The sequence below is a fragment of the Canis lupus genome, chromosome 21, assembly GCF_011100685.1.
Source record: "Canis lupus familiaris isolate Mischka breed German Shepherd chromosome 21, alternate assembly UU_Cfam_GSD_1.0, whole genome shotgun sequence".
NCBI lineage: Eukaryota > Metazoa > Chordata > Mammalia > Carnivora > Canidae > Canis > Canis lupus.
The window spans coordinates 24,661,005-24,684,402 of NC_049242.1; the positions used below are offsets into that span (position 1 = coordinate 24,661,005).

The 23,398-nt window shown below is 35.0% G+C and overlaps 1 protein-coding gene and 1 pseudogene across 7 annotated transcripts in view; both read left to right on the plus strand.

Moving 5' to 3' along the window:
• RAB6A (RAB6A, member RAS oncogene family) overlaps positions 1-23,398 on the plus strand; it is a 105,114-nt gene that overhangs the window by 71,604 nt on the left and 10,112 nt on the right. For 4 of the 7 annotated variants that reach the window (XM_038568693.1, XM_038568694.1, XM_038568692.1 and 1 more), the window contains 4 exons: positions 3,215-3,268; positions 4,847-4,952; positions 6,810-6,921; positions 12,719-12,812. In XM_038568693.1, the coding sequence (XP_038424621.1) occupies positions 3,215-3,268; positions 4,847-4,952; positions 6,810-6,921; positions 12,719-12,812 (366 nt within the window). Of the gene's footprint in view, positions 1-3,214; positions 3,269-4,674; positions 4,781-4,846; positions 4,953-6,809; positions 6,922-12,718; positions 12,813-23,398 lie in introns of all 7 variants that reach the window. The other 3 variants (XM_038568695.1, XM_038568696.1, XM_038568691.1) reach the window with 1 other exon arrangement.
• LOC119865064 lies at positions 2,984-3,131 on the plus strand (annotated as a pseudogene).

The following is a 23,398-nucleotide window of genomic DNA, read 5'->3' on the forward strand; positions in this document are numbered from 1 at the left end:
AAGTATTTCCATCGTAAATGGAAAAACCACCCCAAACAAACATAAATTCAGTGTGGCATAGTTTAAGACATTAAAACATTTAAAACAATTAAATAAAATTAATTTGCCCAGGAAGATGGTGGTGATTGAATACATCCTTAAGCTCTTTAAGTTAAAACTTTAAATTGTAACCAACAAAATTCTAGTTTGTTACCAATAGAAATAAAATACCCCCTGGATAGACTGTTTTTCTCATCTAATATTTGATTTCTTATTTTTTAATTTTAATTTTTAAGGACTCTTTTTTTCTCCTATCAGAAGTATTGTTACTTTATGGGGAGTGGGAAGAGAATAGTTCTTTTTTTCAAACTGTGCCAAGAACACTTAATATGAAATCTACCTTCTAGTTAGATTTTTAAATGTACAATATAGTATTATAATATGCACAGTGATCTCTAGAACTTGATCATCTTGCATAACACTTGATCTTAGCCAAAAGGCCGAGAAGCAGTGTTCACCTTGCATAAGTAAAATTTTATGTTTATTGTAATGACTCATTTCTAAAATTGACAGACTCCTCAAAGTTCCCTCCTAAGTAATGTGGCACAAAGATATCTAAGGGAAATGTACATATACAACTTTCATATATATAAATATATACAAACATACTTATTATTGGATGATTACCTTTCTAAAATGGATCTTGTATCAGCATCCTCCTTCTCCCTCCTTTGCCTTTCTTCGTTCTCTTTATCTGTTAGTCAATGTTAGACTCTAACTTGTCCACTCTTTTCTTCCTTTACTCAATCTTTGCCTTTCTCAACTCTTACTCTTTCTTTATTTCCTGCTGGGGAAAGCAGCAGCCAGGCAACAGAACTTTATATGCTTGGACCACAGAAGGAAGCTGATTATCATTGCTTGATACAGAGAAAAACTTGTTTTCCTTAATTACTCTTATGTAGGAGTAGATATCATGTCCCTTAATGGTAAATCATGATGTTGATGGGTCTTTTGGCTGTGTGCAGCATCAGGACAGGTGACAAACCAGTATGTGGGAAGTCAGAATAGTTTACATCTGCAATATTTTATAAAATTGCTGTTGGGGTAAATAAACATTCTTATGAGCAGAGAGCATTCAAATACAAATATATCTAAATTATAGTTTATCATTATTATCTTGATGCTGATACATTTGGGTAAGCCAGTGTTCAATCTTGAATTGTTACCAGTTTAATTTTTTCTTTCTTTTTTTTTTTTTTACAAAGTAGACTTTCCCAACACAATGAATTAATAACACTTAAAATAATGTGAAGCTATAAATTAAGATATGTGGGAGAATTTTCTCTAACCTTTGTTTGCTTCTATAATTATTGCCTTCTGAATTTCTATAAAGATCAGCAAGAGGCAACACTAATGTCTCATCCATCTTTTATGAAGGTTTGAATTAGTTCCACATCAGTAACATTCAAGATGCTGGAAAGCTGATAATGTTTGGTTTTCCAGCCATTCTGTCTGTTTTTCCTGGTGTTGGTTTAATTCTTGTGGCTAATTGACTTTTTTGCTATTAGGCTCTGCTTGGCATAAATTATTTTTATTTTATTTTTTTAAGATTTTATTTATTTATTCATAGAGACAGAGAGAAAGAGAGAGAGAAAGGCAGAGACACAGGCAGAGGGAGGAGCAGGCTCCATGCAGGGAGCCTGACGTGGGACTCGATCCCGGTTCTCCAGGATCATACCCTGGGCTGCAGGCGGTGCTAAACCGCTGTGCCACCGGCGCTGCCCGGCTTGGCATAAATTAACTGAAAAGAGCAGAAACAGGCTGTTTTTCAGGTTAATTTTAATCTTTATGAGTTTGGTGTATAAATGATGTACTAATTTTTATTTTCATTTTATTTTATTTTATTTATTTATTTTTTTAAAGATTTATTTATGATAGACATAGAGAGAGAGGCAGAGACACAGGAGGAGGGAGAAGCAGGCTCCATGCCGGGAGCCCAACGCGGGACTCGATCCCGGGACTCCAGGATCGCGCCCTGGGCCAAAGGCAGGCGCCAAACCGCTGAGCCACCCAGGGATCCCAATGTACTAATTTTTAAAACGTGTTGGCTGTGAGATCTGATACAGCATATTTCTGTCAGTAGCCATTAAAAATTATTTTGGGCTGTTTATAACAAATACAAGAATAATATTAGTAAGTGACATGAGAAATTTTTTTTCCCTATAAAAGAAATCTAGAAGTAGAGTACGTCAGGGCTTGTGTGGCAGCACCATAGTACATCTGGGACTAAGACACTTTTGTTTAACCAGATCTAATATATGACTTTCATATGGAGATTGCCTCATGGTTACTGAATGATTCCTGGAGTTCTGGCCATTGTATCTATATCCAAGCAAGAAGAAAACCAGGAAAAAAACCAGCCTACCTCTCAACTGAATAAATCCCATTTATTTAAAGCTCAAAGAAGGCTAGAGAATGTAGTATTTTTAGTGGTAAAAGTATGGATTTAAATAAATGATCATTTTAATAAGGAACAGGAAGATGGATATTTGTATAGACAATTAGCTGCTTCTGCCACATTGTCTAATTAAATGAGCTTCTATGGGTGAGATTTCTTAAATGTATACCATTCCTGTACGTTCCTCAGGTTTGTCAGTTAGATGGTTTTGCCCAATAATTCAAGTTTATAAACCCATTATCCCAGCCTTGAGGAGAACAGGATATACATTTCCAGACTGAATGTCAAGAGATAGAATTAGTACTTAGGTTATATATATTTAAGACCTGAATTTAGGAATGTAATTGAAATACACAGTCAGATAGTTTAAGATAAAGGAGAAAGCTAGCTAGGCTTGCTTGTTTGCTTTCTTAATAAAAGTCTGCCCAGTTTTGTTAACTATAAAATGATAAAAGTGAGGATGACAGTAGCTACCTTGCATAGATACATAAGGATTAGAAATGATCATGTAAAGGGCCTAAAAGAATTCTTTAATATATGGCATGTATCACTTCTTGGCCTTTTGGCTAAGATCAAGTGTAATACACGGCATGTGCTCAGTATATAGAAACCATTATCACTAAAAATTTTGTTCATTCATACTTGGCTATGACGTGTTTATGTGTTTATTATTTTTCCTATAATCATAATTACCATTTGAACCTTAACTGCTTAAACTGCTGACTGCCATTAAACTATTACTATTTTTTAACTTCTTTGTTTTATTCTGTTTTATAGGCAACAATTGGTATTGACTTTCTATCAAAAACAATGTACTTGGAGGATCGAACAGTGAGTAATGTTTTTAGTGTGCAATTTTCTGCAACACTCCAGGATGAAAAACTATGATCAAAGCTATAATCGATGATTATCACCATACGGAGCTTTTAGCAAGTTGACAAAGTTAGTTTATAGGCTTTGGGGAAAACTGTTATTAACAAAGTGGTAGTATGTAGCATTCTGACTTAATCCCTAAATAAAATCCAAAGAGGAGAGAAAGCCAAGTTATTCAGAAAATACTGAATGCTCTAGGCTTGCTGACAAAATTTGTCATCCTGATTTGGAAAAACGATAAACAAATAGCATTGAAATTATGAAAAGAGTATTTTCATGAAGAAATTAGAGCTGCTAAAGACTTCTTGAGTGCTACTCTTGAGGCATTCAAAAATATTTTATTTGAATACCGCATGATTTGTGAATTTTAAAATATTTATCAGAATATGATGTATATATCAAAGTGACTGAATAGAAGTAATGTGTATTTATTTATTGGATTTAGACACTTATCTTTTGGAATGCTCCCCTTTTAAGCATAGTATAAATTATTTATTCTAGCCTACTGTCCCTGAAAGAGATTTATCAACTAAACAGTAACTGTCTTAAGTGCAGTATTTCAAGACCTACACCCAAAAAACATTATTGTATCTCTAATGCTATTTCCTAGAAGTGTGTGAGTTTTTCTTTTAGATGTTCTATTTTATGTTTTAACATATAGCATGTCATTTCTTAAATTTTGAAAGCTTAGAAATTGCTTTATAATGGTAAAATAACTTAATGTTTGTTTTTAGGCTTTTCCTCAAATGTAGATGTGAAAAGTAATAAAGAAATTGTTATATAGAGTTAGAAAAAGATATTTCTCCTTTTTGTTAGGTTATATATAATGTTCTGGGAAGAAACGTGTAGGAGAAACAAGCACAGTAGCCAGAGACCCAATTTCAAAATGTTCTGGACCCAATAGTAAAGAAACACATTTTAGCTTCAGAGAGGCTTTCAGAGAAACATTCATTCCTTTACTCTGATAACCAGGGCTGCTCATTGGCATTTACCTTCATTTTTACCTTTTATGTTTACTATTTGAACATTAACAGAGTCTACTTTTTGCTATCTGGAAGGCATAAGATTCAGAGAGACGTTATAGGGAGTGACAAAAGGAGCTGTATTTCTGATTCTATGAAATCTTTCACCTTGCCATTTTTAAGTCATGTGCCATCAAGAGCCAACAAATTTTTAATATTGCTCCCTTTTGAAAAAGGAAAGGAGTTTTCTGTTATTTTCATTTCTCACATACCTTCAACCTTTTGCATGAGTCTACTTTTTACCTTCTTTCCACCTTCCCCCCTTTAAAAACATTATTTCTTTTTTCCTTTTAGTATGAGTTTGGTTTTTTTTTTTTTTATTTATTTTTTCCCATCCCACAGATCAGGCTGCAGCTGTGGGATACTGCGGGTCAGGAACGTTTCCGTAGCCTCATTCCCAGTTACATCCGTGATTCTGCTGCAGCCGTAGTAGTTTACGATATCACAAGTAGGTATTTTGCAACGGGTTGACCTTTCTTATTTTTCTTGCTTGTTTGACTGATTTTGTTGTTAGGTACGATTGCAATTATGGGACACAGCAGGTCAAGAGCGGTTCAGGAGCTTGATTCCTAGCTACATTCGTGACTCCACTGTGGCAGTTGTTGTTTATGATATCACAAGTGAGTGGGGGGAATTATGCATTCTAATCTTCTTTCAACCTTTAGCTTAGCTGCATGCATGTTCTTGTCTTGTGCTTGTTTTCTATACTAGCATGTAAAAATGAGTTTTGTCATAGCAAACCTTATCATATAGCAGCTAGGTCATATATAATTGCTTTGGTGTTTGTACCAACATGCTTCATTTCCACTGTGCCAAATTTTTTTGCCCTGGAAATTTTCCTCCAGATTTAATTATGAATCCTCTCCAAGGCTTTCTTAGTATCCTGTTATCCCTAAGTCATACCATAATTATGGTTGGAAGAATGTCTCCTTTTTCATTTAACTTGATCTCAGATTTCTCTAAAATGAAATAATCTGCATTTAAGCTCTTGCCAAAATTTTCAAGTCCTCCACGGCTTTCTGTTGAGGCTATTAAAAGCTTCTGCTAGCAAACTTTTCTCTGCTTTCCACTTCCAGCCATCCTCTCTCTATAGAGGAAGGCAGAGAAAACATATAATGTTCAGTTTTCTATTAATTTTCATTTGAATTACATCTGGATTCTGTAACTGACTTTGTTGCTAACAAATTACACTTTCACTTCTCTTGAAGAAGAAATTTTAAATAGATTAAAACAAGTAATGATCTTCCCTTTTTTTCCCCTAAAGACTGAATAATGTCTTTGGCATTTTAAGTGCCTATAAATTCTCCACAGTATATGGTGACTGACAGCGAAATGCTCTCTGATTAAAATTGTCTTTGTAAATTGTTTTATTCTATATATTAGGCAGTATTAAGCCAAAATTCCATATAGTGGTCCATAATTTGTAGGAAAACCAGAATAATGTTACATCATAACGTACTATAAAGGAATCTTACATAAACTGTTGATTTGAGCTAGAGATATTCTTACTGTATATTTTGCATATCTGCTCAACCAGAAGTCATATCTACTTAATAATTGCAATGGCAGAATTATAAGTTTGCATTCAGAGACCTTTTTTGGGAGTGGGTGGGTTAGGTGCTATGTGCAATCTTTCTTTTCTTGAAGCTTTACTTTGGGTTGCTACTTGTTAAAAAAAAAAGTGTATGTTCATTACTGTGCATTGACAAGTTTTGCAGCTTTAAAATGTTTGTGCTTACTTTAACCAAATCAAGTGAAACTTGGTTTATTTTTCTTTAAAAATTGTCAGCGTAGTTAAAATATTAGTGAACTGTTTTTCTGGAACTAAGAAGTAAAAAGTATCAAAGTATTCTACTTAGAATCCAGTGCTAGGAAAGTTGAATTTTGTTACAAGTGATTTTGGTGCATTAACCTAATAAACTTCAAGTTAAAGTGATCACAAACTGAATAAGCAATGCAAACAGAGTGGTGTTGAAAGCTATTTAAAGTCTTTATAAATTTTCTGGATGTGTTGGGATTTACTGGCTGACCTACTTTTGGAGATGCTTTCTTTGTCATGCTGGGTATGTGTAAGTAATCAAAAAAACATTGTGGCAATGTGACACCATATTATCTGCCATAGCTGTCTTTACATTTTAAAAAGGTGGGTTTTTTTGTTGTTGTTTTTTTTACACCCCAATTACATATGGTACGTTGCAGTCATTTGGTCATGTTCCAAAATTTTAAACTGTAAAAGGAACCTTGAGGACTTTATTTTTGTGATTTGTGTATATCACCTGACAGTTGTACTCAGATAAAATGGAGTTATGTTGCAGGCACATTAAAAGTGAGTCCTAATGTGCCACCCCTTCCCCCAACTTCCAGGGTTTGTTTCTTTGTTTTTTGTTTTGTTTTGTTTTGTTTTGTTTTGTTTTTGGTCTGTCACTTGGGGAGGCTTTGCAGTAACACTAATCTCTCTGTCCACCCTCCTATACCAGATGTTAACTCATTCCAGCAAACTACAAAATGGATTGATGATGTCAGAACAGAAAGAGGAAGTGATGTTATCATCATGCTAGTAGGAAATAAAACAGATCTTGCTGACAAGAGGTATAGAGCGATTTTGTATGTGTATTGAATGTTTGATTTCTTTGTTAAGCAGCCTGTTATTTTTATTACTGAAGAATTATTTTGAAAGGAAACATGTTTAATTCTTAAGTTTATATCCCTCTTTTCTGTAATGTGAGAACCTGAAATATGAACATTAAACTCAGTCGTTAAAGGAAAATGAGTTTTTTTGTTTTGGGTAAGCCCATATGTAAATAGCTCTTGTGCAAGATTGTTTACACATGGGGGAAAAAAGATTGTTTACACGTGAAGTGAATCTAGTAACTATTTTGCATTTTTTAGGCCTCATAAACAGGAGCAGTGTTCTGTTAAAGAACAAAATGTTTTAAGAACAAATCCTGTCTTTAAAAATTATTCATAATGATTAAATGCACAGTCTTTTGGTAGTCTTCTTATAAATATTCATTATAATTCAGTGGTGTAGTTTTTCTTTCCTTTTTTTAAATTGTATGGTTGAACCAGACTGTGTAGTTGAACTGAATAGCTTGATTGTAATACCTTAGTCAAATGAGCAAAGCCATATTCAAGTCACAGGATGCAAAATTATTAACATTCACTGTAGATCCCATGGCTTGAATATCTGCCTTCAGCATCCTAAGTAATCTACTGGATATTCTTTCTGTTTTAAATGGTCTTGACCATTTTGCTTAATAGTAGAAACTTTTACTATTTGATATTTGTTTATTCATGAGATGAATATTGAAGTTTGGGTATTGAACTTGTACTATTAATTAAAATGTTACAAAGAAATGCAATATGTTAAGAGGCTTATGGAAATGTTAAGCCCATTCCTTCCCATGGTACCTCATTTGGAATTGGCAACACAATGACAAAAAAAGTCCTTCATGATTTAAAAGTAAAGGATCATATTTCCTTTATGAAAATAATTGGATATCAATTAGCATCATAAATTTTCACTATTTTATTTATCTACACTATGAGAATTTGAAGATCATGTAGGTACTCTTTTTTTTTTTTCATGTAGGTATTCTTATAGTTGAGAGTCCCTAGTACTTTCATTTTTAAATAGGAAAATTGTATATCTGAATTGTTGTCTATTACAATAGCCAGAGTTATCTAAAAGGATGCATATAGCATCTGTTCTTTTATTGTGTAACATTTCAGTTAAGTACACAAATCCTGGAAAGTTATCTAAATTATACTTAAAGTGATTTTTTTTCTTCAAGGTAATATTTGTTCATTGGTTTGGAATTACTGTGTTTCTCAGTTTTCACTAGACTATCACCCTTCAGCTGTTCACATTTTTTTTTTAATTAAAGGTTTGTTCATTCCACTAATTTATTTTTTTTTAAGATTTTATTTATTTATTCATGAGAGAGACAGAGAGGCAGAGACATGGAGAAGCAGGCTCTATGCAGGAAGCCGGATGTGGGACTCGATCCCAGAACTCCAGGATCACTCCAAAGGCAGACGCTCAACCTCTGAGCCACTCAGGCATCCCCCACTAAATTAACTTTAAAATGAGTAAAAGATTTAAATTTTTTTAAAAAAAGCATTAGAAGAAAATTTTTTTGGTAGTAGGTGGGTGGCCTTTTATAAGCATGACATGAAATCCTAAAGGCATAAAGAGAAAGATTGGTTAAATCTGAATATATAAAGATCATATTCACATATTAGACCAACCATTATTCAGAAGATTGATAATGCACAGTATTACCAAAAATCTAAATAAACGAACTCTATTATACTGAAAATGTAACTAATATATTTTTAAAGATTTTATTTATTTATTTGAGAGAGAAAGAGAGCACACAAGAAGGGGGAGGGGCAAAGGGGAGAGAAAGAAGCAGCCTCTCCCCTGACTGTGGAGCTCCATCCCAGAATCCCTGGGATCATGACCTGAGCAGAAGGCAGACGTTTAGCAGACTGAACCACCCAGGTGACCCATATAACTAATATAATTTGGGGATTAAACAGTTCAACACTATCAGAATTTAAAGTTGTTTTTTTTTTTTAATTTTTATTTATTTATGATAGTCACAGAGAGAGCGAGAGAGGCAGAGAAACAGGCAGAGGGAGAAGCAGGCTCCATGCACCGGGAGCCCGACGTGGGATTCGATCCCGGGTCTCCAGGATCGCGCCCTGGGCCAAAGGCAGGCGCCAAACCGCTGCGCCACCCAGGGATCCCACTATTAGAATTTAAAATCTTAATTGACTCAAACCCACTTCCAGTAATTTATTCCATAGATACACCCATAGAAATGTGAAAAAATGAACATACATGAATGTTTATTGCCACGTTATTTGTAATACTAAAAAAAAAAAAAAAATCAATCGGAATGTCCCATCAATAGCAGTAGCATTTTATAAATGAAATACTTGTAGCTACTAAAAAGAATGAGAGGAATTTGTTGATGTCTAACACATGAAGCTTAAAAATTTCACTTGATTAGTATGTATAGCATGATATATCCATAAAAAGATGATAGGGATATATATATTCTTTTGCTTAGAACAAATCTACATAAGCATACATGGAATTTAACTGTTACTACACATCTTTGAGAAGGGAGTAGGATTATGGAGGACTTTATTGTTAATGATTGGTCTTTTAAAAAATTACTTTTGGGCACACCTGGGTGCCCTCAGTGGTTGAGTGTCTGCCTTCGGCTCACGGCGTGATCCTGGAGTCCCAAGATCGAGTTTTGCATTGGGCTCCCCTCAGGAAGCCTGCTTCTCTTTCTGCCTAATCTCTGCCTCTCTCTGCGTGTCTCTCATGAATAAATAAAAATCTTTTTAAAAAATTACTTGTAATCAGGAGAAAAAGTTTTTAAAAAAATTATTCAAAGTTAAATTATCTTTATCACACTGAGAATTGTATTTTTTTGGTAAAAACTTGGAGGAAAGACCGGAGCATATCGATTTCATTGTTTCAATATAAACACCCCAATGGGCAGTACTTTCTGTCATCTGTAGCAGTGATTCCCAAATGTTTCAAAACTGAGAATCAATTGGTAAATATGGCTTATTAGGTCGTCTTTTAAGATTCTAGCTATAAAGGATCATAATCAACTTTTAAAATTTTAGGGTTTTAGGTCCCACCTCTAGATGCTGTAATGTAATTAGTTTAGTATGGGACCCTTGAATCTATATTTTAGTGACTCTTCTAAGTGATTCTGACAAAATCAAACCACACTTGGGACCATTGTTGTAAACTAGGAAGAATTTCTGTCAGGAATCGTTTATGTATAAGATAGTCATTGACTCATAATATTCATTCAAAAGTATTTATTATCTCTTACATTTCAGAGGATGATACTCTAGGATAGAGTAATGAACAAAAAAGACAAATCTTCAAAGAACTTTTGTTTCAGAGAATGAACCAGGCAGTAAATAAGTAAAAACAAAATAATTTTTAAAATATATAGTATATTCGATAATGATACATACTTAGAGTAAAAAATAAATCCGGAAAAAGAAATATAAAATGTCAAGTGTGAGTTTGAAATACTAAGTGGGATACCAGTGGAAGACTTCATTGAGAAGATGACTGGTGACTTTTGAGGAAACATGCTAAGGAAGCAAGGGAGTCAACTATTGCAAATATCTAGAGGAGGAAAGGGTCCTAAAAGCTCATGGCCCAGAAAATGGAAAATCCCTGAGTTGGGAATACACTTAGTTTATTTGAAGAACAGCGTGGAGTCCTATATAGTTGGTAAAGAGAATGATAGAAAGTGTAGGAGGAAATGAAATCGAAAAAAAAGAACAAAATAATAAAGGCCAGGTCAAGTGGGGCAAAGTAAGGACTCTGAATGAGATTCGAGGGTTCAAGCAGAAGAATAACTTTTCATAGATCACTCTTTGCTCTGTTGAAAATACATAGGAGTAGAAGCAAGGAGGGTAATTGAGACTATAATCCAAGCAAGAAATGATGATGACTTGGACCAGGATAATGGTAGCTTGTATAGTGTTCAGTGGTCAAATGCAGATTCATTTTGAAGACGGAACTGTCAAGATATTCATGCAATGGATAAAATACATAGTGATGGACAGGTTATGGGTTGTGGGAGAAGGAGGAGTCAGGAATGACACCTAGATTCTTGGCCTGAGTAACTGTCATTAGCTGAGATAGGGAGAGAGTATATAAAGAAATGGTTTGGAATGGAATATCATGACTTTAGTTTTGGTCTTTTAGTTTTGGTCATTTTAAATTTAGAATTGCTAGGGAGTGCCGGGTGGCTCAGTTGGTAAGCATCCCATTCATGATTTCAGTTCAGATCATGCTCTCAGGTTTGTACGATGTTCAGGCTCTGAGATGGGCATGGAGCCTGCTTAAGATTCTTTCCCTCCCCACTCTGTCCCTCTCCGAGAAAGAAAGGAAGAATTACTGTTAGATACCCTAATATCTAATTAGATGTCAGGTAGGCAATTGGATATATGAGTCTGGAGTTCAGAGCAGCCGTCAAAACTAGATATATAAGTGTAGGAGTAATCAGCACGAAGATGGTATTTAAAACTGTAAGACTGCATGAAATCACTAAGGGAGTAATTGTAAATAGAGAAGAGGTCCAAGGAGTAAATTTTAGGGCATCTGACAGACTTATTTTAAAGACATTCACACACACACAAAAAAAAAATAAAAAAATAAAAAAATAAAAAAAAATAAAGACATTCACACTGTTGATATACTGAGGGCTAACGGGTTACAAATTGTCAACTTATTCTCAAATATGTGTTTTTTTTAACATTATATACATATGTAAATACATAGAGAACGAGGATAAAACAAGCAGATGCAGGAAAACATTAACAGTTGGATTGTTATATCAGAATGTCTGTGCTATTCTTTTTGCTTAGAATACTCATTTTCTTTCCTGACTTTTCTAGGAAGTGGAGATTTTCTAGAATACTATCTTATAGATAAGAGAGTGGAACCTAGTACAGAGGTGTAAGTTTGGGGAGTAAGGACAGTTTTCCTTTATAGTACCAGGACTAGAGGTAGAATATTAATGGTAGTAGATCGGTGGGTAAATGTGGTGAGAGCTTGTGGTAATTCTTTTGCATTGGTTTTCTGTGTTGTAGGAAGCAGGGTTTTTTAGCTGATATTTTAGATCCATTTAATTAGAAACATTTGCATATTTATTAAACACCTATGTGCCAGCTAGACACTAGGATACCAAGATAAGTAACATAATCTTACACTTGAAGAGTGTATACAATTTGAGACATAGTGCTAATTATAATGCATCACCAAATGCCCTATAAAATGTATCAAGAGAGATATATGTCCTTTGACTCACTTGTTCCACTTAGAGAAATTCACAAAGTCCATCCTAAAGAAATGACCCACAGTGTACAAAATATTATGCACAAAGATGTTTATAGCAGCATTTTTATTTAAGTAAAATTTGAAGAAAACTTAATTTTTAAGTTTGGGGAGTGATTACATAAATTATAGTAGCAAATTGACAAATTGGTCATAAAAATTATTTTACATGGAAGTTCATTATAAGACTAAATTCTTATGATCTAATATTAAGAGAAAATAGTAGACTAGTAAGTCTTTAAAAACAAAACACAGAATGAGCCCAGCCAAGTAAAAGCAAATCATTAAAAAAATGCCTTTTAAAAATTTTGTTTTGTTAGGTGTATACTCAGAAGTGCACAAATTTCAAGTGTACTGCAGATTGATGGATCTTCAAACTAGTCTCATCTGTATAACTAGCACCCTTCTCAAAGTTCTTTTCAGAACCTTATTTATAGTTTTTATAATATCATCTTGCAAAGAGAAGAATTTATCTTTTAAATTTTTTTACAGGCAAGTATCAATTGAGGAAGGAGAAAGGAAAGCCAAAGAGCTGAATGTTATGTTTATTGAAACAAGTGCAAAAGCAGGATACAACGTAAAGCAGGTAAGTGTTTGGAGTATGAGTTGAGGTTATCAATTTGAAAAAAGATCCTATGAAATAATTGTGTGAGTATTCTCTAGTATAAGATTTTTTTCTAGTTGGTAACAGCAGGCCTCATGAACTAGCAACATATACTGTACAGTGAAAAAATATAAATGTGGCATAGTTCTTGGAAAAGGAGGAAAGCCTTGCCAAACTTCATAGATTGTGCACAGGACAACTATTTCATTATGATTGCAAGGTTGTAAACTTACCCTCACTGCATCAGGACTGCATTGTAACCAGAATAGTTGGGTTTTATTTTTGTTTTTTTAGAGTTTAATGACAAAAGAAAGCAAGTATTTGCTGTCAGGAATGGTATTTTGCTTGTAGTTGTGGAAGTACATTCTGGTTACCATATCCTTAATAACCTGCTGTTGCTTTAACCATGTTTATAACAGGCGTGTTTTGGGAGAGCTGGAAAATATGGAGACACCTCACATTATCAAACTATTTTCTAAAAGATGGAGTACCCAAAAACTCAACTGCTTAATTCTTTAGTGCTACCTATCATAAAGTAGTGGTCCCAGATTTATAGGATTTTCAAACCGATAAATTAGTTCATTTAGATGATCAATAGAAAGTTAAAATAAATCCTTTAAGCTGAATAAGTTGAGCTTTATGAAAAATTCTGTATATTGTTTCTTTATGTCCCATCTCACCTTGCCTTGAAATACATAATACATGTAAGTAATTTTGAACTGTCACTAATTCCCTCCTTGTAGTATACTCTTTCTTTTCTTTTCTTTTCTTTTCTTTTCTTTTCTTTTCTTTTCTTTTCTTTTCTTTTCTTTTCTTTTCTTTTCTTCTTTTCTTTTCTTTTCTTTTTTTTCTTCCTTCCTATTTATTTATTTGAGAGAGAGAGAGAAGGCTTCCCACTGAGCAGGGAGCCCAATATGGGGCTCCATCTCAGGCCCTGGGATCATGACCTGAGCTGAAGGCAGATAAGATTGACTGAGTCACCCAGACACCCTAGTATACTGTTCCATGGCTCTAAATCTTTGTTCATGGTTTTGTTCTCTTTGCTTAGAATACTCCGTTTTTTCTTTCCTGACTGATAACTACTCATCCTTTCAAGTTTCAGTTTAGATGTCAGCTCTTCAAAACCATTTTTTCTGACATTCTCTACCATACCATACCTGCAGACTATTTTATTTAGCAATAAATGATACTTTTCCGTGTTTTTTTCCGGCCGCCCTAACCTCCATGAAACCATCTCCTAGAACTTACCACATTATGTTGGAAATATTTCTCCCATCAAAGTTATATGTTCACAGGACCTATCAATGTCTCTGGAATTTAGAAAATGATAAGTAAATGAACTCATAGGAGCCATAGACAATTAAAAATTTTGAGTAATAAAAGGTAGCACAATTATTATCACTTATTACTGTTCTAAGAGCAGTGGGTAGCTTCATCTAGCTTTCATCTATTATAGACATTTTGATAAGGATATGAATGCGCAAGTTGCTTATATGTCAAAGTAGGGTATTCCCGAAGACATCTTTTGGTCTGGATTAGTGTCTAAAGGGATTGCTGTGGCCCCCTAGGCCTGACCCCGAATAATCTTATAGATTTGGAAGTCTAAAGTCATCAGCATACAGTGGTCACTAGTGATAGCTGTATCTTCATAATATGTAATTGCTTCCAAGTTAAGATAATTCTCAGCATGCCAAGAAAATTATATATGTCGTTCATTTGTTATTTTATAAACATAATTTTTAAAAAGCTTTATTGAAGCATAATTTCCATACCACAAAATTCATATGTTTTAAATATACATTTCAGGAATTTTTTAGTGAATTTAAAGCATTGTGGGACCATTACCACAATCTAATTTTAGAACTTTTTCAGCACTAGGCACATGATTTTTTCTAGAAGCCTGACCCATGCATACGGATATAGCTAGCCAGTGATAATGAAGAGAGAATTCTTTTACAACACAATCTTACCCTGAATTCGAAACCTATTTGCTACTTTATTATTTCTCTTTATTTAGATATGTCTGAACATCTGAATTAGCTGAAGTTCCTGATTCTTTTGAGACCTGATTTTATTATCTTTTAAATATAAATATGATCAAAATTACTGTTTTCAAATTTTGGAAGAGAGCTGCCTTTAAAATTTTTTTTTTTTTTAGCTTCTTTCTTACCTCACAAAAACCATTACTTTGCATTCTATAGGGAGTACCATAGTATGTTAGAATTTTATTTCAACATTTAAAGACCTTTGCTTTGTTACATAATTTAGTTAAGACAAAAATCCTGGAACCACTTCCCCCCTTCTCCCTACTGATTGAAAGAATGAAACCAAAAAAAGAATTTAAATCTTATGTTAAGGGATCCCTGGGTGGCGCAGCGGTTTGGCGCCTGCCTTTGGCCCAGGTCGCGATCCTGGAGACCCGGGATCGAATCCCACGTCAGGCTCCCAGTGCATGGAGCCTGCTTCTCCCTCTGCCTGTGTCTCTGCCTCTCTCTCTCTCTCTCTCTCTCTGTGACTATCATAAATAAATAAAAATTAAAAAAAAAAATTTAAAAAAAAAATAAATCTTATGTTAATAAGTACATTTAAATAATAAGCTAAAATTTTCCCCTTTGTCAGTGATTAATTATATGGCCTATATATCATGTGGGAAGATTACTAATTTTAAATATTAGCTAAGAAATACATCACATTACTTCTTATGGGTTGTCTATTCCTTAAATGCATTTTTATGAAGGAGCTTAAAAACTAATCAAATAGGGTGTCATTTTATAAAGATTTATTTATTTATTTATTTATTTATTTATTTATTTATTTATTTATTTATTTATTTGAGACAGAGAAAGACGGGTGGGGGCAGAGGGAGAAGGTGGCTCTATGCAGGGAGCCTGACATGGGACTCGATCCTGGGTCTCCAGGATCAGGCCCTAGGCTGAAGGCGGTGCTAAACCGCTGAGCCACCTGGGCTGCACCAAATAGGGTATCATTTTAAAAATTATTTAAATGCCTAGAAATTGAAGAAATCGTTTTTTTCTTTTAGTTGCACTACATATCACCCCAGCGTTAAAAACAAAGACACACACACACAAAAAAACATTCCTTTTGATATCACTTGATATATTAAGTATATGGAAAAATTCAAATATTCCTAAATGAAATCTAAATCAAATCTACCAAATAACCGTTGTCCAATTCCTGACTCTGGACAATGCACCTTGTGTGGTTTGAGTTCAGTACTTATTTTGCAAATAGAATGTTTATCATGCCATTGGAAACTTTGGCAGTAGGGGGGGAAATTGGTGAGAGAAGTTTTCCCTAAGACAAATATTTTTAAAGCCCACACAGCCTACTGTAGAAATTAGGAATATTTTCCTCTATCCTACTATCTTTGGTAGAGAGTGGGGTAGTTGATAACTAAACAAAGGTAAGAAAGGACAGAGATGTTTAGAATGGCAGATTGTTTCCAGGGATACCTCCTAGGATTAGAGAATTGCTTAATGATTTTAAACTTTATTTTTTTAATTGGTTAATTAATTAAATAAATTTATTTTATTTTTATAGATAAATACAAAATTAATTAATTTATTTATTTATTTATTTATTTATTTATACCTCCTTGCTCTCTCCCCCGAATAAATACATAACATTCTTATTTATTTTGAAGATTTTATTTATTTGGGAGGGCAAGTGAGGTGGGGAGGGGTAAAGGGAGTGGGAGAAGCCTACTCCCTGCTAAGCAGTGAGCCCAACGAAGGTCTTAATTCCAGGACCCCAAAATCATGACCTGAGCTGAAGGCAGACTTAACCAACTGAGCTACCCAGGATCCCGTAAATAAAATCTTTTAAAAAAAAATAAAAATAAAAATAAAAGTCTTCATGAAGTAGGAGAACAAACCTAGTGAAATTCAAATTTTTTGACTCATTTTTATTCAAGCCTTAAAAGCATTCATTTAGGGGCACCTGAGTAGCTCAGTCAGTTAAGCATCCAGCTCTTGATTTTGGCTCAGGTCATGAACTCAAGGTCCTTGGATTGAGCCCCATGTGGGACACCCTGCTCAGTGGGGAGACTGCTGAGGATTCTCTCTACCCCTCCCCCCCACTTGTGCTTTCTTTTTCTAAAATAAATAAATAAATCTTTTTTTTTTTTTTTAAGATTTTATTTATTTATTCATGATAGTCACACGCAGAGAGAGAGGCAGAGACACAGGCAGAGGGAGAAGCAGGCCCCATGCAGGGAGCCTGACGTGGGACTCGATCCCGGGTCTCCAGGATCGCGCCCTGGGCCAAAGGCAGGCGCTCGCTGCGCCACCCAGGGATCCCTAAATCTTTTTTTTTTAAAGGTCATTTATATACATATTGATTCTGCTATATTAGGCCCTGTTGTGTATTCCCTTGCCTGCTACCATAGCTTATTAACAGATAGCTGCCTTCATTCTTGCCCCACTTTAGATAACCCTCTATCCTGCTATCAGAGTGATTTTTTTTTAATACACATTTAATTAGGTTACTTATGAATTTTATCCTGAATTTTAAGCAAAGTCCTTAGTACGCTCTGCACTGCTGCTCGAAATCTTCATCTTTGGCCACTGTATACCTATACTGTACTGCTTATAGTCCTCTAGGCTTACTCTGTTCCCATATTTCCATTATATGTTATTGTCCTTCCTAAAATACTGTTTCTTCTCTTGTTATTTGTAATCAAAAATTTGGTTCAGACATAATCAAATGTAGATCGAGTGCCTTTCCTAATTATTGAAGTAGCTCCCCTTCTTACTTTTTTTTAAGATTTATTTATTTTAAAAATATTTATTTATTCATTTATTCATGAGAGACACAGAGAGACACATGAGAGACACAGAGAGAGGGAGAGAGGCAGAGACAGTAGATGGAGAAGCAGGCTCCCTGCAGGGAGTCTGATGGTGGGACTCGATCCCAGATTTTGGGATCACGCCCTGAGCCGAAGGCAGACACTCAACCGCTGAGCCACCCAGGCATCCCCCCTTCTTACTTTTCATATAGAGTTTTTTGTCAATTCTGCCTCCTGTCATGCTGAACTCAATAAATGTTCACTGAATGGAAGAATAATATGTTGTATTTTTTAAGCAGATACTTAGGGCTGCCATGTTATACCTTAAGAAAAAAAATATTTAATGAGCTTGACTCTGTCTTAAGAATTTCTCAGACTGAAAAAGCTTAGAGAATCTAGGTTACATGGGGAATTGTCCTTTGTTCAGTATTTTCACTGTGACTTAGATACTCCAGCCTCTTGAGTTCCTTTGAATTCAGCTAAACATACTTTGAACTTTTTTTCCCAATTATTTTATTGAGGTAAACATTTATGTACTTAAGTGAAATGCACATATTTAAGGTTTAGATATAGGTGAATTTCAATAAATACATAGAGAGATGTAATGACTGTATCAGTGAAGATATAGAAGATATGTTAATTTCCAAATAGTTGGGGCATTTCTAGATCTCTTACTGTTACAGCTTCAGGTTTAGTTCTGTTGTGGTCAGATAATGTACTACATAACATTTTAGTCCTTCATAATTTATTGAGATTTGAATCATGGCCTAGCATATAGCTTGTTTTGGTGAATATTCCACTGAAAAACAATAGTTTTGTATAGTTGCCAATTATAATGTTTTATAAATATCAATTATATCAAGATAGTTGATAGCATTGTTCATATCTTAAATAGTCTTATTTTTTTGTCTGTAGTTCTATCAATTACTGTAAAAGGATTAAAAAGAGTGTTATTGTATTAAAATCTACAATAACATTTGTATTTGCCTGTTTTGCCATTTAGATCTGTCAGCTTTTACTTTATGTATTTGGAAATTCTTTATTGAATGCATACATATTTAAGGTTATTATTGTCTTCCTAAAACGTTGTTGATGTTGTTTTAGTGTTAAGAAATGTTCCTCTTTATCTCTAATAAGACTCCTTGTCTCCAAGTCTTTATCTGATTTTAATATAGCCACATCAGTTCTCTTTTTGTTTGATTGATATATCTTTTTCCTTGTAAAGTAGGTCACTGTTAGATGGCATATAGTTGGATTTCACTGTTTTTTAAAATCAAGTCTGAAAAAAAAAAACAATCAAGTCTGAAAATCTCTGCTTTTTAATCACAGTGTTTGGTTTATTTAGATATAATGTAATAATTAATGTAGTTGGGTACATGTCTGTCATTTATTCTTTGTTATCTGCTTGCCTGCCATTTTAATTTTTTTATTTATTTATTTATTTATGATAGTCACAGAGAGAGAGAGAGAGAGAGAGAGGCAGAGACATAGGCAGAGGGAGAAGCAGGCTCCATGCACCGGGAGCCTGACGTGGGACTCGATCCCGGGTCTCCAGGATCGCGCCCTGGGCCAAAGGCAGGCGCTAAACCGCTGCGCCACCCAGGGTTCCCTTGCCTGCCATTTTAATTTAATCAAATGTTTTTACGTTGTATTTTAACTCCTCTTTGTATTTTTAGCTAGAACTTTCATAACCTTTTTAGTAATTGCTCGAGGGATTGAACTAGAGTTAATATATCATTTTCTCCTTTGTACCTATACACCTATACATTCTTCCTTTGTGTTATTAGTGTCACACATTTTATGCTTACATACATTATGAGCCCCATAAGAGATGTTTTAATTTTTGCTTTAAATAGTAATTAAGAGAAGAAAGGACAGCTTTTTCTATTTACCTGTATATTTACAATTCCCATTGCTCTCCATTTCTTCTTATAGATATGAATTTTTCATCTGCTATATTTCCCTTTAGCCTAAATAACTTTCTTTACTGTTTCCCATTGAGGTCTCAGTAATAAATTTGCCTAGCTTTCAATTAGCCCAAAAGGCTCTTCGAAGAATAATTTTGAAGAAGGTTTTTGTTAGTTATTGAATATCAGGCTGACAGATATTTTTCTTCCAATATTTTAAAGATGCTATTTCATTGTCTTCTGGCTTCCATTGTTTCTAATGAGAAGTGAACTCTAATTTGTATGTTCTCTATATGTAGTGTGTCATATTAAAGTATTTTTCTTCCCTCATTTTCTTCTTTCCTCTTCTTCTAGAATTCCAGTGACACATCTGTTAAATGGCTCAATGTTGTCCTACTGGTCACTGAAGCATTGCCCATGTTTAATCCTTTTTAAATGCTTTTTAAGATTAGATAATATTGATATGTCTTCAGGTTCACCAGTCCTTTTCTCCCATATCCAAACTGCTATTAAGTCCATCCAATGAATTTATAATTTCAGATATTATACTCATTCCTAGATATTTCCTTTATTACTTTGTGTCCATTTTTCTGTTGGAGTATCCCATCTGTTTGATCATTGTGGCTTTGTTACCTTAAAGTTCTTGAACATATTTATAATACTTGCCTTGAAATTATTGTCTAAAGGGTCACCTAGGTGGCTCAGTTGGTTAAGCATCAAGCCCCACATCAGTCTTCCTGCTCAGCAGGGATCCTGCTTCTCCCTCTCCTCCTGCTTGTGCTCTTTCTCTTAAATAAATAAATAACATCTTAAAAAAAGAAAGAAAGAACTTATTGTCTACTAATCCAATATCTGAGTCTGTTTCTATTGGCTATTTTTCCTCTTGCCTCTAGATTAAATTTTCCTGTTTCTTCACATGTCTAGACATTTTTGGTTGTATGTTCAGCATTGTATATAACACACGAAGACTCTGGTTTCTGTTATTTTTCTCTGCAAAAGGCTGAGTTTTATTATGGCAAGTTGTTATATTACTGGCTAATCAGCTTGAACTTGTGTGGAGTCTTGATGTTATGTTTTGTTTTGGTGGATCGAAAGCCTGAGGTATTTATCAAGCTTTTCTGTCTTGGTAGGATTCAAACTCTAAAGTGTACCTCTGAAAAAAATAAAATAAAGTGTACCTCTGGAGAAGGCAGTAACTGAAATCTCTGCTCGTTTCTTCCAGCCTTCTAGCTGTTGCTTTCAGATGGGCTCCTTGCAGTCTCTCCTACATAAGTACCATTGAAGAGTCAACTGAGATTTGCAGGATATTTAAGTGTAGACTTTAGAGTTCCTCCTCTTGGCTTCCTCCTTTTTGTTATTTCCTTTTTTTTTTTTTTTAAGATTTTATTTATTTATTTATTTATTTATTTATTTATTTATTTATTTATTTATTCATTCATTCATTCATTCATGAGAGACACAGAGAGAGGCAGAGACATAGGCAGAGGGAGAAGCAGGCTCCCTGTAGGGAGCCCCATGCGGGCCTAGATTCCAGGACCCCAGGATCACAATCTGAGCCAAAGGCAGATTCTCAACCACTGAGCCACCCAGGTGCTCCTGTTGTTTCCTTCCTCAATCCAGCCACACTAGCAATCCACTGACACTGCAGACCCTTTTTTTTTTTTTTTTTAAGATCTTTATTTATTTATTCATGACAGAGAGGCAGAGACACAGGCAGAGGGAGAGAAGCAGGCTCCACACAGGGAGCCCAATGTGGGACTCGATCCCAGGTCTCTAGGATCACACTCTGGGCTGAAGATGGTGTCAAACCACTGGACCACCGGGGCTGCCCACTGCAGACCTTTAAAACTATTTTTCTGCATGAGTTCTGGCCACCTCGTATTGCACAGGCTAGGAATGGGTTTTAGAAAATCTATATAAACCTGGATCTCACTCAGTAAGTGTGGATTCCCTTCTTCCCAAGGTTGAATTCTCCCTAATTTGTATCTGCTTTGTGTTGCTCTTGGGAGCCTTCAAATAATTGCTTTTTTTTTTTTTTTTTTTTTAAGATTTTATTTATTTATTCATGAGAGTGGCAGAGACACAGGCAGAGGGAGAAGCAGGCCCCATGCAGGGAGCCTGATGTGGGACTTGATCCTGGGACTCCAGGATCATGCCCTGGTCTGAAGACAGATGTTCAACCACTGAGCCACCCAGTCATCCCTAAATAATTGCTTTTTAAATTTGTCCAGAGTTAATAATAGCCATCTGCAAGAGTGTTAATCCTATATAAGTCAGTTTGCTATTACCAAAATTGGAGGTAATAGTAAACCTATGGGGGTTAGTGTTGCCAGGGTGTCTCAGTTGGTTAAGCTACCAACTCTTGATTTTGGCTCAGGTCATAGGGCTCCTCTCAGTGAGGAGTCTGCTAGAGATTCTCTCTCCCTCTCCCGTCCCTCCCCACCCCCTGCTTGCATGCACTCCTCACTCTCACTCTCACTCTCAGATCTTTTAAAAAATTAAACTTATAGGGGGCTGAAACTTAAAACATCTTATAAATGTAACAACTGAGACTACTTAGCATGTACATACTGAGGTTTTTTTTTTTTTAACATGAAAGGCCATTTCTTTCTGAATTCTGTATGTTACTTAGCATCAAAATAAATTGATTTTTTAATTTATATATTCAATAAGTAACATCAACAAATTATAATGAAGAAATAATCTCAGACTTCTTCTGAGAGTTTGTTATAGGTCAGTCACAATTCAAAAATGCTGCTGATATTCAGAAATTTACCAGGTAAATTTCACAGTTCATTGTCTTGGAAAACATTGTGAATCACAGTCTTACATGCTTGTTTAGTAAGCATTGTTTGTTTAGCCATAATGTTTGCAAAGCACAATACTTTTGATGACTGTGCATTTTACTCATTTGAGAAAATCGTGTGCTTTCACTAGAACTTACATAGTAATCTTTTTGTATAGATGTGTTTTATCACTACTAAAGGTATAGTCTAGCTCTATTTTCTATGCACAGAGATGTTTTCTAGCTTTCTGCTAATCTGCTAATTGGAGTCCTTATCCCCTATTCGCTTATTATACTGGATTATAATACACATAATAAAAGCTGAAAATGGACATTATTGTTCTGTTTGCTTTGTGTTTTTGTTTTGTTTTGTTTTGTTTTGTTTTTTTAAGATTTTGTTTATTTATTCATGAAAGGCACAGAGAAAGAAAGAGGCAGAGGGAGAAGCAGGCTCAATGCAGGGACTCGATCACACCCTGGGCCACACCCTGGGCCGAAGGCAGTGCTAAATCGCTGAGCCACCCAGGGTGGCCTTCTGTTTACTTTTTAAACAATTTTAGGAGAGAGTTTATTAATGCATCATTAATATCTGACGATAGTTCAAGTGATTGTGCCTTAATACCTAAAATTGTTTGCTTAAAATAAAACAAATTTATTCCTGCCCAATACTGTTACTTTTTCTTTTTTAAAAATGTCTGTCGGGGGATCCCTGGGTGGCGCAGCGGTTTGGCGCCTGCCTTTGGCCCAGGGCACGATCCTGGAGACCCGGGATCGAATCCCACATCGGGCTCCCGGTGCATGGAGCCTGCTTCTCCCTCTGCCTATGTCTCTGCCTCTCTCTCTCTCTCTCTCTCTCTGTGTGTGTGACTATCATAAATTAAAAAAAATAAAAAATTAAAAAAAATAAAAAATAAAAATGTCTGTCTGTAACCTCTCTGACCTTTAACCTGGCATAAAAACCTGGTTATTGGGACTCCTGGGTGGCTCAGCAGTTGAGTGTCTGCCTTTGACTCAGGGCATGATCCCAGAGTTCTGGGATCGAGTTCTGAAGCAGGCTCCCTGTGAGCAG